At 36.1% G+C, this 17,512-nt stretch overlaps 1 protein-coding gene across 3 annotated transcripts in view; it reads right to left on the reverse strand.

Moving 5' to 3' along the window:
* cadm1b (cell adhesion molecule 1b) overlaps positions 1 to 16,563 on the reverse strand; it is a 205,779-nt gene extending 189,216 nt beyond the window's left edge. Inside the window, exon 1 of one of the 3 annotated variants that reach the window (XM_065281370.1) lies at positions 16,414 to 16,563. In XM_065281370.1, the coding sequence (XP_065137442.1) occupies positions 16,414 to 16,489 (76 nt within the window). In that variant the 5' untranslated portion in view covers positions 16,490 to 16,563. The remainder of the gene's footprint in view (positions 1 to 16,413) is intronic. The other 2 variants (XM_065281369.1, XM_065281371.1) reach the window with 2 other exon arrangements.
* Between the last annotated feature and the right edge of the window lie 949 nt (positions 16,564 to 17,512).

The raw sequence follows: 17,512 nt of genomic DNA on the forward strand, positions 1-17,512 counted from the left end.
ACCCTCATTTACATGTACTTTTTACCTTAGTGGAGAAAATCCTTATCACCTCGACAGATTCAAAGTCACTCCTCAGGGGCCCAGACGTGTCAGGTTAGCGTATATCCTATACGTCATGTGAACTACCCAGCTAGACTGATAATGATTTAAAAGGCTTGAGGAGACAAACCCTTTAAAAGGGTTGTGACAGCGCGCCGGGGTTCTGACAGGATGTTTACATCACAGAGCAATACATCCGCATGTCACCTTCAAATAGGCCGTGCTTGACTGAAGGCCTGATTGGTACCATAAATTTTAGCTCTAATTACATCTGCGCCGGAACACAAACCCTGTCGCGGGTCTTTTCGGACAACTATTAAAAGAAACAAAGAGCGGTGTCGTCGCACCACTTTGCATATGGTGACAAGCTGATATGTCACTGTGATGGCTTAATGCACCATAATTAGACCACTGTAAAACACTGATAGCGGCGTAACATACAACAGCGCATACGACCATCAAAGGGACACAGAGGTTTTGCTGGGAGAGATTGAACTGATGTCAGTTAAGAGATGTAATGAATAATAGAAAGGTGACTGGCTTGCGGAAGACAAATAGCAGGAGACGAAAACAAACATACATTTTTGTCTGCAAATGATGTACCCCTGCGTCTCTGAAACCATCATGCATAATTACACATAATCACCGAACAAGGAATACCTTGCGCCACAAAAATCCCACACCGCCCAAACCGCGTGATTCATCATAATAATAGCTGTAGCAAGGAACTCATTTAGAGCGATAAAGAATGAAGCAAAGGTTTAGCGTGTGCATTTAACTTTAAATGGAGGTGTTTATGCTTTGCGGGAGCATATGTTAAAACCTCTGATAATGACAAAATGATACAATATTGATACAATGTGACTTTAGTGTATAATGCTTAGGCTTAGAGGCTGCTCTTTTATAGATTAGGAGATGTAATCGAGTTTTCAATTATGCAAGGATCAACATACAGTTAGTCTATAATTTTTACTTAAATCTTATGTTAACTTTGTATCTGTTAAGATTTGAGTTTGGCATATGACTTTTTCCAGGACACCATAGCTGAGGTCTTCGAAAACTTTAGAGGAAATTGAAGTGTTTAAAAAAAAAAAAACTGAGATGTGAATAAGAACAAATTAGCATTTTTTCTCAAGGGTTTCAATATTGTTTATATATTGCAATATAAGTTATTAGTAATATGTGACCCTTGACCACAAAACCATTGTATGTTGCATGGGTATATTTGTAGAAAAGGGGCAGAATAAGTGGCGGCCGGTGACTTCTTTTTTCGAGGGCGCACAATGAGAAGTTCGCCACAACATGTATGTAGCCCATCATGTGTGTGGTTCGTAATTTCAAAATATGTGTTCGGTGCGTCGAGTGAACCTATGTGCATTACATGTCTTGTCAAAATAAGTGCCTGCTGCAGACGCGTCTAAAGGGTTTATGATAAAAGATGCGCTCGCATTTTCCAGATACTCGTATAATCTCATGCGTAATCTCAATCTCATCACAGTTTACTGTTAAGGGAGTGTCTTGCGTGTATTTTGTGAACGTGAGCGTCTCTTTTATCATGAACGGTTTTAACGTTTGCAGCAGGCACTTATTTTGACAAAATACGTGATGTACATGGTTCACATGACGCAACAAAAACATATTTAGAAAACACGATCAACACACATGACACTACAAACACTTTTTTTTTTGCCTTCATTTTGCATGAGCTGAACTCAAAGCATGAGCACTCCTTTGCCAAAATTATCCATCCACCTCAAAGGTGTGGCATATCAAGATCCAATTAGACAGTACGGTTATTGCACAGGTGTGCTTTAGGCTGGTCACAATAAAAGGCAAATCTAAAAAATGCAGTTATACTGTATTTGGTGTAACCACCATTTGCCTCACGCAGTTGATCTGGGGTGCGTTTCCCAAAGCATCGGTAGCCAACGAACATCGTAAATTCCATCTTTACTAACTTCGTTCAACGATTTGGTGTTTCCCGAAATCATCTTTCAAACGAACATTCGCAAACTGCATCGCTAACTTGCTAGCTTTTCAGCTGTCGTTAGAAGCATCGTTCCTTGTTATTATCATATGTAGACTTTCGGTGATCATGCTTTTGAAGAAAATAAGTAAAAAACATGTAGTACAGTCTATATCCATCATTCTAAATATATTACAATTTTATTTTAAGTCTTTAAATTTGTAAACAGAATGAAAGTGCTACATTTGAAAACTGCGCATGTGCGAGAATTACGAGCTTTAAGACCCTGGGGAATCCCTGGGAGGAGTGACGTAAGAGGGAACTTGCATGTGAATTAAATAGCTTTAAAATTTACAACAGATAACTAAATCACGATAACAAAAATCTTTCTTCTGATGCAATATATGTTATTTACAGCAATAATCTGACATTAAATCGATTTGCACAGATTAATTAGTACTTCACCTCCCATGTGATATCATCAACATCGTTCAAACGACGAATGTGCGACAAAGTTTCTATGTTTTCGGGAAACAGTCGTGGCTAGGTAGTTTGTTTCTCCAACGATGCATCGTACTATGGCCGTTTAGCAACGAGTTACGTCGTTGTTTGGAAAACGCACCCCAGGTTGTTGATTGTGTCCACTCCTCACTAACACACCTGTGGGGTGAATGGATGATTTCGGCAAAGGAGAAGATCTCACGAATATAGATTAAGACAGATTTGTGAACAGTGTTTGAAAGATCTTTGAGTTCAGCTCATGAAAATTGGGGGCAAAAACAAAATGGTTGCATTTATAATTTTTTTCAGTGTCTTAAGCTTTTTCATGATGTATACATCTCAATTTTAATAAAATTACCCTTACAACTGGTTTTGTGGTCCAGGGTCACATACTGTATGTAGTAATATATTGTGACATTTCCATGTTGATGAAGTTAATACCCTTAAATCAAAATCTATTTCAATCACACACCACAAAATTCCAAAGCTTCAGGAATCAACGTTATACAGGATCATATTTCAGCAAAATCAAAACCAAAATTATGAGCATGTACCAGCAAACAATGGCATCATCTTGGAATGCAGATAATAGTTTTTGTGATTATACAATTTGCTTTTCTTCCACATTAAAATCAACTGATTTTATTTCCAACATTCTGAAGCTGGCTGTTTGACTTACAATGCTGGAAAACAAACACTCATCACACAAAACCCAACAACAGCTGGAATTCAGCGTTTGTCAGCATTAGCTAGGGCAGGGTGAACCAGCCTTTTAAAAGATTCATCCAGACAGCTGCTTGCCTCTAACAGAGCTGTTTTTACTGTACTGTATGAGATGCTCCAAAATTCAATGTGAATTATCTCTGTCAGATCGTCTCTTGTTCTACCATGAATACACAAATATGCTCAAGCTGTGATGAATGACAAATTTCATCAAATGGTTTAATTAGCAGATACTGGATGACCATGCGCGTTAAACTTTCATTATCTAACACTTCATGGTCAAACAGTTGCAGTAAAGATCAATGTTCTTCGATGTGAGGAGAACACAGACAGATGAGGATTCATTGAAAAATACAAACTGCAAATGCATCAGTCGGCATGCGTAGCAGGAGCAAAAACTTAAAAATATTGCTTACAGAACAAAAAGGACTGAACCAAAACAGTGTGCAAAATGTATTGATGGGAACTGCAGGCAAGTGATGGTCATATGTTCAATCATATGAAAATAAAACAAACAAACAATCTATTGACTTCTAAGATCATTTTTGTAATCTCTTTTTAATGGTTCATCTGCCACAATATGTTGTCTATGAATTTTCCCAGTTGGGTGAATTTTGCAGCAGATACTGACGCAAGATTGTGATCATTATTCTGTGTTTTATGTTAGTCGTTTTATATAAGGATGCACGATATTGGGAGGGGGCTGATAAACGAGATGAACGATTTGCAATACAACAATACAGTTTGTGAAATCAACTAAAATATGTTTAAATACTAAAAATTATATAACAATAATGTTTAACATCTTCCACACGTCAGAGCATATGCAAGCACTAATTTGTGTGACAGACTGTTTGCTAAAACTTTATTTATAATATATAACCCTTGTAAGTATTCAAATGATTTAGTTATTGCAAACTATTTCTATGCATATTAGCAAATGCGCATTTGCCATATTTCAATAATTTCAATATTTCACAGCCCTCATTTTAGATACAATAAATAATCTCAGGATGTACTGTGTAAACTTTCTAAATATGACTGGAAGATTATCATGTTTTATATATCCAAAATGTTTCATTTAATATCAAGAGAAACCCCAAACTTCTATTTTCCATTCTTGAATAGCACTCTTTAAATGCCCCTGTTTCTTTTTATAACCGTCTCTTTTTCCCAAAACTGTTTTTCTGTCGGTGTCGTTCGGCTGATAAAATGTGAGGGGCTGAATGAGGTTTTACAAATAATCCAACTTCCATGGCGGCAAACCAATTACTGAGGTTAAGATAACCTCTTTCCTGTCAGGAGGAATTAACCATTGTTTCTTCAAGGCCAGTCACAGCTCTCCAGTATCTGCACAGTCACACTTGTTGCCTAAAGTTTATGCGCAATGAATCATTCACAATCTTTAGTTCTCACTTACTGTACCATGTATTTTCCAGCAGTCAAAACCTTTTCCTCCACACAACTACTTCAGAATTTTAAAAAGTTGCAAAGCTAAATTAAGTTATAAAAAGTAATTAAAATGTTTGTGTTTTATATAAATATTTTTTTACCAATAGATACGCAATAAATATGCATATATATATATATATATATATATATATATATATATATATATATATATATATATATATATATATATATATATATATATATATATATATATATATATATATATATATATATATATATATATATATATATATATATATATATATATATATATATATATATATATATATATATATATATATAAGTTTGTTAAAAATATCATAAAAAATAGCATGTCAAATGTTAATAACTGTCTAGAGTCAATCAGTCATTAAAGGTGTAAACTACTGTAGAATCAAAAATTCAACAATTCCTTGGTAAAAAATCTGTACAATACAATACTGTAAGTGCAAAAAACATCCCAAGTTTCTCTCTTTCTTTCACCAAGTGAATCATCTTAGCTGTTACCAAGATTGCACTCTTCTGGACTGAGATGTCTGTTGAAGGCATTTTCAAGCTTGGGTGTCACAGCCCCAGGAGCCCCTATTATCAGTGGAACTACTCCAGCTTTGGTTCACCATATTTTTCAAAGCTTTACCTTCAATTTCAGATATTTTTCAGGCTTGTCATTCTCTGACAAATGCCGTTTTTGATCCATGTCTGTGACACATGAAAACAGCAGTCTTAAGGACTGTACAGTACAATACCCTCTCAAGCTAAGCTGTACATTAATCATAAATTAAAATAGTTATTCATGTCACCTTTATTTTATTACGTATCTACTTAGAAAAGGGACTAAAAAACACTGAAGCTATTAAAGGGGGCAATATTTTAAAGAGCAACTATGGTCCGATTTACGATTTTACATTTCCTTTCATGTGTAAGTGTGTTTTAGTACATGCTAACGATATGCAAAAGGTACATACCCCAAAGTAAACAATGATGCAAGTTATAAGATATTTTGTACATTACTTACCGTAAATATATTTAATGGGGACATTTCACAAGACTTTTTTAAGATGTAAAATAAATTTTTTTTGTCCACAGAGTACATATTGCATGGTCAAATTTATCATTTATCACAACAGGTATGAGCAAAAATTTGCTGTTTTTGGGTGTGTCATTTTAAATGCAAATGAGCTGATGAAATGCGAACACTGATCGCCATAATGTTGGTTTGTTGAAATTGAAACTCAATTGTGCTGTCAATTATTTTTCCTCTCTTTCTCTCTCTGCACTAAATGGTGGTGGTTGAATAGTAACAGATTAAGAGGCAGTATTATTATAATACGATCTTCTTCTGACATCACAAGGGGAGACAAATTTGACTGACCTATTTTTTCATGTGCTTGCAGAGAATTGTTCAAGTTACTGGGTTGTTCTTTATCACGTTTTCTACAGGTAGGTGGAAAGAAGCACTGGGGACCTAATTATAGGAAAAAGTCATAATTTCATGATATGTCCCCTTAAAACAAATTTTGTGAGTGGATGCAGTTGTTAACACTTTTCCTGCCATTGACAAGTTAAAGGACAAGTTCGGTATTTTAGACTTAAAGCCCTGTTTTCAGATTGTTTATGGTGAAATAGAACGGTTTTGACTGAAATTTCGACATTTGCGGGTGCCCTGAGAATTTTCGCGTGTTTGTGTTTCAGCTCAGACCTCTACAATGGGTTTAATGGTGCACTGGAACAATCCTTCCTAAAATGCATTAAACTTTCGTTTACAAAGACGTGAAACTCACCGAGTGGTCAGGGGTGTTCACTGGTATGCTCACACAAAAATCGCTGCAAAAAACGCATTCCAACAGGTTTTATCGTAGTTTTTACCAGCTCCCTGGACTTGTATTAGATGTGCTGTGAGGTACGGTATTACTCCGCGCCGGGAACTTTGTTTCTATTCTTGCAATTGGCAAAGGCGGATTAGCGCCACCACCTGGGCTGGAGTGTCTATTATTCAAGATCTAAGCGGAAGAATATACGGGTGTGAGGCGTTTGGAAAAATAGGTCCACAAGTTAACAACGAATGCTAAAACACCTGTTGGAAAGCATCTTTTGCAGCGATTTTTGTGTGAGCATATCAGTGAACACCCCTGACCACTCGGTGAGTTTCACGTCTTTGTAAACGAAAGTTTAATGCATTTTAGAAAGGATTGTTCCAGTGCACCATTAAACCCATTGTAGAGGTCTGAGCTGAAACACAAACACGCGAAAATTCTCAGGGCACCCGCAAATGTTGAAATTTCAGTCAAAACCATTCTATTTCACCATAAACAATCTGAAAACAGGGCTTTAAGTCTAAAATACCGAACTTGTCCTTTAACTCGTCAGTTAAGAGAAAACACTTCCCAGCCAATGACAAGTTTTTTCCGACAATCCATTATTTACCAGGTGGCGCTCTTACCCAACTGATAAAACCCGGAAGTATTCCCTTAGGGCAGTGCTTCTCAAACTGTGGGTCGTGGCCCCCAGGTGGGCCATTGCAGTATGGCAGGGCCTTGGCTAGCAGGGCTCTAAAGTGCGACCAATTTGGTTGCACATGCGACCAATTTGGTTGCACATGCGACCTAATTTCTCAATGGTGCGACTTAAAAAAATATCAGGTCGCACTGGTGCGACCAGGAGTTCGAGGGAAAAAGCCATGGTCCAGATCTACGTGTGTTTACGTTTAAAAATGCGTGTGCGCTCCAGTCATACAGAGAGAGGCAAGTAGCCTTGGTCCGTCAGATAAACAGAGTGGATGTAGCCGCGGATGATGAGAGAAGAGGAAAAGAACGATTGACAACTTTTTCGTTAAGAATGTTAAGTTAATGCCTGATCCGTCCGAAGATCATAACCAATGCTCTGACATCAACCTCCCGTCACATCAGTCCTGGTACAAACCCGAAGACGGAATTAGGTAATGAGCCTCTTACAATCGAGTCAGACCCGGAGCATAATTCTTATGAAGAAAATTATTTGAACGTCACCCCGAACAGCAATGTCGCGTGCGCCCAATTTATGTTTTCATTCATGTTCACCAGAACAAAGACATTTATACAGGTTTGTAACAACATGAGAGTGAGTAAATTTTGATAGAATTTTCATTTTTGGGTGAACTATAAATCCAATGCAGTCAAAAATTTGGGTGCACCTAACTTTTGTGCTGGTGCACCTAAGAAAAAATGATAGGGGCACCAGTGCAACCAGTGCAAAAAGTTAGTCTAGAGCCCTGGCTAGGCTAAATCAAAACATTAAAATATTCTAATTGTCCTGAGATTTGATTGACTCTCCCTATTACATAAACATAAAGCATAGAAACATTTTTTATTACAGTGAGATGAGATTAATTGCTTGAAAATGGTTTTAAATTTTTTTTACATACTTATGTAATTCATTGCAATAGATTTGTGAAAGATGTAGCTTCTGTTACACACTTTGCATTATTATTGTAAACACTATGCAGAAAGTATGTAGTGTGATGGATTTAAATATATTTGTAAAGAATGTTTATGTCTTTTAAACATCTTTCACCAGAATATTAAATATTTCTCATAATTCTTTTTTATATTTCTCGTAGTTCTCATAACTCACATGAGATTCTTAAAAACTGTTTAATAAATGATGATAATTTTGTGCAATGAGACAATCTGCTTTATTAAAAATATATGTAATATACAAATGTGGAGGGGGCGTGGAGCTTTTGCTACGGTCTTGGTGGGCCTTACCATTCTGGAGTTTGGGAAGCTCTGCCTTAGGGCAAACAATTCAAACTCTGTATGTTTTGAGGATTGCTTTGAATCTGATCTCTATCAAAAGTCCTTCACAAAAATGCAATTATGGTAACACTTTATTTTGATAGTCCACTTTAGACATTTTACTAATTATAAGTAACTTTGCAACTAATTATCAACTACCAATCTTTAGAGAATTTGTAGACTGTCTGCTTAATATCTACTAACACTTTATTGTGATGATATGTCAACAGACATTCAACTGACTATAAGTATCTTTGCAGGTGCATGTCAACTTATTCCACTAACCCAAACCTCTTCCCTAACCCTAACCATTACAGTCTACTAATACACTAATGACAGTTAGTTGATGAATAGTTGCAAATTATTGAAAGTTAGTTGACATGTAGTTGCAAAGTTGTTTATAGCTAGTAGAATGTCTAAAGTGGACTATCAAAATAAAGTGTAACCCAGATTTTTGCTCAAAATTTTGTATTTTTGAAGAAATCTACCCATATGTCAGAGGTGAAAAAAGAAGGTCTGTTCTTTTATTTGATATATTGTATGTTTATATATATTAAAAGAAGAATATTTTCTGTGTTTTCATAAGTTTTGTGAAAATTATAAAAATGCTGGCGCTGACTGGCAACTTTAAAAAAAAAAAAAAACGCTGGCGGGGAAAGAGTTAATGACTTAATTTGGACAACTTTAATAGCGATTGTTTTTGCACCATCTGATTTCAGATTTTCAAATAATTGTATCTCATCCAAATATTATAATATTTATTATATCCTATTATAATAAACCACACAATTGAAAGCTTATTTATTCAGATTATATACAGTAAAAAATGACCTTTTCTGGTTTGTGGTCCAAGGTCACATATTGACTTTGATTAAATACTGATAATAAATCAGCTCATTTCATGAACCTTTAAACAAGTTTCACCAAAATGAATAAATGTCCCTGACTGTAGCTTAACTGGTAAAGCATTGTGTTAGCATGGCTTCAATCCCCAGGAACACACGTAATGATAAAATGTATACCTTGAAGTGTACTGTAAGTTGCCTTAAATAAATGTGTTTGCTGAATGTATAAATGTAATGAAGGGGACTTTTAAACACCACTGGGAGAAAAGACAAATGCTAGCTGCATGAACTGTATAATGTGAAATACGATAAAGAAATGTAGTGTTATGTCACGTTAAACCGCTACTCACTGGAGACTGTATACAGCCGAGCCACTATTATTATGCTACTGAAAAATGTCAGTATCATCTCTATACTTTTAATAAGTTACTCCCTAGCACTGGTAAACAAGTTTACTGGTGTTATCATCTACCGTAATTTGCTTCTAAATCTGGAATTCTACTATCACAGGAATAAGATGCTTGCCAAACAACAGACTAACTGAAGTTGTGCTACTTCCCCATAATACATTTCTGACTTTGTATTACACAAATGTATTACACAAATCAATAGCCTTGTTAAGTGTAAATTAAAAAGCTATTGTGCTGAGTGCTCAAAGCTCCAGATGAGAACAGATACGTCACATGAAGAGCAGAGAAAAGAGATTGAACAGATGAGAACTACTGAGATCTTTAAAAAAAACATAGTCACATTTTAAGCCAAAGTATGATGGTTTTAATACCATAAACTTAACATCCCTTTCTTCAAGTGGGGGATTGGTTAACCTACAACACTTTGCAGAACTTATTATCAAAATGGATCTCTATTAAAAGAATGCAAATACCATACAAAGACCTTTGCATACATGCATCATGTAAACGTTTGTTTAAATGAATGAGACAGGCACTTGCCTCGTATACAAGATGTAATGGCTACGGCAAGGATACGGTTTCAACAGTGCTCTTAATGCTGTGAAATGACATTAATCACACATCATGCCTAACAAGCGCCTGTGCAACAGGCAAGCCAAGAAAAAAAATCCCATCATGCAATTCTGTCGACCTACGGTTATTCAATTTGACACATTTGATACTCTACCATTCCTCAATCAACCACAAAGGAGAGGCTTCATTACGTGGACACCATTCCCCACCGGACCAGCGATCAATAGACGGTTGATTCAAGTGAATTGCTACGGGTGCATTGTCCTGATTCAACAGTGACAAATGATAAATTAAAGTCCTATTGTAAAACTGTAATTAAGATAGCGTGTCCCAATGGAATAACTCTGAGTTGAGTTAAACCTTTAAAAACATTTGTTTTAATGGACCATTGAAGCATTTTAATACAAACTGTGCATGAGAATTGGGATTTCGCACAAAAGTAGCACAATGTGAAGTTATTGATTTCAATAGATTTTTGCAGAAGTTACAAACTATACAGAATATTTTATCAGACAGCAACAGAATCAAATTCAATTCATGTAAGTGGTTCACTACAGATAGTGTGGTAAGTTATCTAATATTAACCTAACTTTTTAAAAAGCATAATTTATATGCACCCAGACTTTGACAGTAAAAAATCAATACAGCTCATTCCACCAGCATTGTCAAAAAGAAAAGATTTGCATACAGAAGAGAAAAATGTTACATGCAAATAATAAAATGCAACTAAAAATATTAAAGGGGACATTTCACAAGACTTTTTTATTGTGTAAAATAAATCTTTGGTGTCCCCAGAGTGTGTTTCAGAAGTTTAAGCTCAAAATACCATATAGATATTTATTATAGCAGGGCTCGCAAAACATATCTCAATCCTGCCCATCGGGCTATCTTGGGGAGGAAAAAATATTTTAATGTTTTTGCATTGTCTCAGATTTAGTTAGGTAAATATTTGTATGTAATTCGGCATCCTCTTGTGTGATGTGCTGAGGTATTTTTTATTAAAAATAACCTGTGTTATAATACATTCATATAATATTTCAGTATTAGAACAATTATTCTAACGTTAGGGGAACGTTAAGCTCACCTAAAAATAACGTTAGGGGAATGTTTATTTTCTTAAAGAAAACATTCCTGGCTAACCAAGAACCTTGGAAACTAACGTTCTAGAAACCAAAAACTAATATTAGGGGAACGTTTTGGGAACCAAAGATTGTTAGCTGGGGATGGGCAGGAATAGTTGGCTTACATGGAAATTCAGGATTTATCAATATTCTACATTAAACAATGTATTTTTTATTCTGGCTACTTATATTCATTTCGGGCTACCAAAAATTAAAGAGTGCCTTGCTGCCCTAAGGGCTACCAGGGATTTTGAAATGTTGCGAGCCCTGTATACAGTAGGCATGTTTAAATTGCCACTTCAGTTTTCGGGTGTGTCATTTTAAATGCAAATGAGCTGATCCCTACACTAAATAACAGTGCCATGGTTGGATAATAAAGATTAAGGGGCGGTTCTATCCCCTATTGACATCACACAGGGAGCCAGTGACCTATTTTTTCACATGCTTGCAGAAAATGGTTTACCAAAACTAAGTTACTGAATTTAATCTTTTACACATATTCTAGGTTGATAGAAGCACTGGGGACCCACTTAAACATGAAAAAAGTCAGATTTTCATGATACTGTACGTTTAAGATAATTTTGTTATGTACAGTTAAGTGTGTACCTTATGTACTGTGTCCTCTGTTGTCTTCTTGCGTAACATATTGGTCTGGGAGAAACACCATGTGCAAGTTGTATAATGTTAAAATGACAATATATTTACAATTACATTTATTCATTTAGTAGACAGTTTTATGACTTACAAATGTGAAAGCATTAATCAGTGAGCTACTTAATGTACATGAGAACCACTATTATACTCTGTAAAAAAAAGTCGTTTAACTTAAAAAAAATTTTTAATCTTGACTAGTGGTGTAACCTATAAAATAAAGTTGAATCAGCTTAATTATTTCAACTTTATTTTATAAGTTAAAGCAACTTTTTTCCAGTCAAGATTAATAAAATAATTTCTAATTATTAATTTTAAAAATTTCACGGCAACCAGGAATTGTTTACAGTGCATACAATCACGACTGTGCAGACAGATGTTACCGTCCCAGAACCTGTTTTTGCTCGAGGTGGTGAGATCAACCACTGTGAATATCCAGCGTCCTGACATTCTTAGGTATTTAGCAGCTCTATTGAATAGCACCTCCCCTCTGAGTCACCATCTGTATGTACTATTGATTGGTCACTCTCTCTTACTCAGACAGCTGGAGTCCCACTCTACGTCTCAACTGATCGATGGTGATGCGATCTGCAGTCGAGACTGCATTCACGATGTCACTAACTAGCTCGCCCCTCTCCGCTTTAAATATTTTAAAACGCTGAGAATGCAATCAATTTATGGTTAAGGGGAGGTGGGAGAGACGCTATATAACCACAGAGACCCAAACAAAAACAAGGCTTGAGTGAATGCAGGGGTCTCTGGAGACGATGCTGAGACGCTATAGGTTCCATCAGCGGCTAAGTGGGTCACATCTTGTCGAGCTTCGGGGGCATGTCATCGTTCATATGTTTCTGAACATTTTTCATGACGACACTCGAAACGTGGAGAGATGAAGTAGGTCATCACAAAAAAATATGTTTCTGAAGTGCATGGTCTGTAAACACACACCTATAGTATAAAATGTATTTTGGAACGGGTCTCAAAGGATGGAAATGTATAATTTAGCTGGTTATTATATAAAGCCAACATGATCCGCATTCATAAATCATTTTACTTGCATAACTTGACATATTTGAACATGAAACAGGGTACGTGAGTGACAGGTGGTTAAAGTAAAGCATTTTATTTAAGTGTAAAAACATTTCACCTTGAACCTTTATTAAAAAACTAAAATGTTTCATTTTGATTTCCTTGGGATCTCATAAATGTATAAAAAATTAAAAGAATCACTAAACCCTGAAAGGTGGCATCAATCAAAATATCTCCAAACGATCGCGATGCTACATATCTTTCCGTAGCTCTTCTGCGTCTGGGAAGCCAAACAGACCGTGAACTTTGTGCCCTGATAAACAACCTAATTCGATTTTTTTCATGGTCAGTGCCAAAACAATTCGCCAACTAGGACAGACAATGAGCTGGGTCCATGAAAGACAGGGCAGATTGAGAACAATGACAATATTTATCACAGAAGACACAAGCCCCCTCCCCTCGTCATATTCCCCCCTCTCATTACTCCAGCAGCGTCATGAATGAAGCATTCTCTCACCACTGGGCTTTTCTTCAATTCGTTACAACTAATTGACTCGGTGCTGCCGCATAGCTCTCTCCACCAGTATCTTTCCTACAGCAGCGATAGTCTTTAAGCATCATTTTGTTTATGGTCTAGTACTACAGATGAGAGGATACCTCTCCTATGATGTTTAGTAATACAAAGGGCAGAAAACCAAGATAGGAGAGGTTTTTGAAGCCCTGTACTTGCGTGTTTACTCGGTAGACAGTGTTTTGTTGTGAAGTTACATAAGTGGATGAGCAATGTAATAACCTGTATAACAGATTGCAAAGTATGACCCATCTATTTGATGAAATACACAAATGCAAAATGAATCAGAATTGTTGAGCTGTCAAAATTATATAACTTTAAAGCCCGCTTTGAACTTCGGCATTAAAAGACTCCTTTGAAGCAAGATGTGCTTATTCTGATTCAAGTTCCTTAATGACACGGCAAAAAAAGCTTATAATTGTACCGGGCAGCATCATTTTCTCACGACACACGTTTATAGAAAGTTATCCACATATTTTCCATCTCGGCAACTTTAGCATCTGGTATGGCCATAATGCAGTGTTGTGCATTATTTAGCAATCAGCACAAGGCTTATTAAGCAGGGATAATGTAAATCTAATGAGCTATAAATTCTTTTGCTTTAAATAGAAAGGAATATTATTTCTACAAATTGTCCCGGAAAACGAATGCACCAAGGGTAAATCTTTTACTATACTGCCAATCACCAGTATATGTTGGGATTCAGTCCATTTTGGAAAAACAAACAAGTAACAGCGTGACAATCTCAGCGCAGGCGTGCAGAAAGACGATTCACCGTAAATGGCTTTAAACAGAATCCCTCTGCCGCGTGCAAGCATAAGCGCTCTGTTTTTTACTTGTCTTTTCTCTGCGGGTATGTTTAAGAGGGTTTCCTGCTTGATTTTAGAGGATTTTAAATGAGTGCTGATTGTTGTGCGGAGTGTCAGAACATTCATCTTCCATAACATTCATCACAGGGCATCGTGAATTATGCAAAAGCTGCAGTGTGTTTGTAATATTTACAACTTGAGCTCCTCACAAACGCATGGAGACCTGTGAGTCATTCACACCGAAAATTACCCCTGACGTGAGGCAATTTACATGAATATCTAATCTCATTACAATAGATAAGAATTGCTATTATTTGTATATATACTTTAATAGTATACATGTACTGTATGCTATTAATAGTACTGTATAGTATTAATACTAATATATATATATATATATATATATATATATATATATATCTTAATCTATATTAATATAATTGAGCAAATATGCTCTGTTAAACTAATATGCATTTCTTTTTTTAAGACTCATGCTGTTCACTGCAGTCTGCCTGTACATTAGCCTCTTTATAGCTTTTATTCAGTATATGATGAGTTCAGATGCAAAAGCCTTTAAACGCCACCTGTCAAAAATGAGATAATGATATTAACCGAATGCCCCCGGCTTGTACATAAAATACATAAGAGTCTGATAAAAAAATGCTCATTTACAAGAAAACAAGTCAGACACACTAAAAGGGTTTTGCATCTGACCTCTTTCATATGGGAGTGTAGCTTTAAAAATTATGATATTACAGTTATATAAACGTAAGAAAATAATGTTAAAAATGTTTTAGGTTGAGCAAGTGTACTGCGTGATATCTCGAGAGCATTTAATCTCAACTACCTATTAGCATGCGTATATTTAGGATAATGTAAGAACTGCTTGGGAAGACACCCATGAGACGATAAATATAAGCATTTAAGTGCACGTACACAAAAGCTTGACAAAAAATCATTCAGACTCAGAAACAGAATGGCATGATTGTGTTAACAGTGGACTGCAACATCCACACCAAATGATCAAGTCACAAAACAAACGTGTGCACCCCCAGGTGACTCTTGTGATGCTGTTAGACTTACACTGTTTTTTTTGCAAAGGAGTTTACGCGGTACACAGGCATTATTTGACACTGCAAAACGCGCCACCTTTACAATAATCTTTATACAGTAAGGCATATATGAAAAAATACAAACAATTGGGAAATCACATACAGCACACGCAATACGAAGCCAGTAAGTTGCGAAAAAACCTGTTGATGGATGAGATGCGCACGGAGCGAATCTCAGCGCTTCCCGTACAGTGTAACGAAGCAAAATATCAGTCAAAAACATCTTTAGGCATACCGAATTAACCATGAGTCCTTAAATACCTCACACAAAACAGACGAGAACAGTTCAGTTTGAAACAAATACAAAATAGGTGCGCGTATGCCGCTTAAATTCACTCACTGTATGAAGTGAATGGAACTGTATCGCTTTATTCTGCATTGCGCGCGTTCGTTATTCACAACCATTTCATTATGGAAAATAAAATAATGCCTTTACACAAACACACAGTTTAACATCACCTTATAAAGTCGTTTAAAATCATTTGAAGTGCGTTTCAGATAGCCAGCAACCAACCAGACTTCTAGCTGAGTAAAAGGCACTTGTTCCCTCACATCAGCATCACTAGGTTTCCAAAAGCATCAGGACAGCACTTTTCTCCAGCTAAACAACCACAAACATCATTCACAACTGTAAACGTCTCTAACAACTCTTCATAACAAGTCCGATGCAGACTGTATATAAACTATAAATCACACTTTAGTAGGCAAAGAGCTTTGAGAGTACTGTACACTGCGACTATATGCAGAGCATCATGCGCAAGTAATTGCATATGTTTACACGCTGCCCTGACTCGCCCAGACATCACACAAGCGTTCACGCATAGTCCGCGTGTCTTACCTTGATGCAGAAACGCTGCTAAAATCACGTAGAAGAAGAGTGAAATTGAGTGAGATGCGAATCCCGAGATCGCCATGTTGAACACCTGCTTCAGACTGGCGCCGCTAAATCACCTAGAGACGCTCGCGGGATAATGACATGCGCGGGAGGGAGAGAGGGAGTAAACACGCGCACATACACATGGGCGCGCGCGCATAAAGTATGCACTTCTACTGCAAACACTGTCGTGTGGTAAACACTTGAAGTGTTTGAAAGTGTGCAAGACCTTTTTTTCTCTTTTACCTCTATGTAATTTAAATGTAGTCTACTATTATTAGGCTATAGTGACATTTAAAAGGCATTTTCTGTGAAGCTGCTTTGAGACGATATGTGAAACAAGCTATACAAATACATATTGAATATTTTAATGTAAATAATAATACTCTATTTGCTTAAGTAAATCTCTTAATTTTACTTGTGATTGCTACACTTTGTTAATAGCAATAGTATACTTTAATAAGCTGTTTACTGCATATTACTACTTTTTATTTAGTACGGTTAACTGTGATAAATTGTAGTATGCTATACTTCGTGTATGATAGTAATTGCTACACTTTGTTAATGTATATGCCTACTATAGTATTCTGTCATATTTACTATATTGAATTGATAAACTGTAGCAAATACTGTTGCCTACTTTTACCATGACTTTGGTAAGGTTCAATGTCGTAGTAGCCTATATTTTACTATAGTTTACTCTAGTAAATACTGAAGTGTACTACGGTATTTTTCATGTGGGTACGTTTGTTCCAAATAAAAATAGTTTTGAAGATCTCTCAAGTGAAGCAAACATATTTTCTTATAGTGTAATACATTTACAGAATTCCCAATTTGTTCGTTTATTTACAAAATGTAGTGTGATTTCGAGGGACATCCTTGACATTAAGATGCCTGAAAAAAGTGTCCTAATTTACATGAATTCCGCTTATAGATTGGTCAGTATGTTTTTGTGAATTAAGCCTGAATTCTTTTCACAGTATCATACGGTTTTACACACAAATAGCGCCCCCTGTGTTCATGATTAAGAAGAGCAGTCTCAACACAGCCTAATGCAGAGTGG

Source organism: Paramisgurnus dabryanus, chromosome 8 (assembly GCF_030506205.2).
Source record: "Paramisgurnus dabryanus chromosome 8, PD_genome_1.1, whole genome shotgun sequence".
NCBI lineage: Eukaryota > Metazoa > Chordata > Actinopteri > Cypriniformes > Cobitidae > Paramisgurnus > Paramisgurnus dabryanus.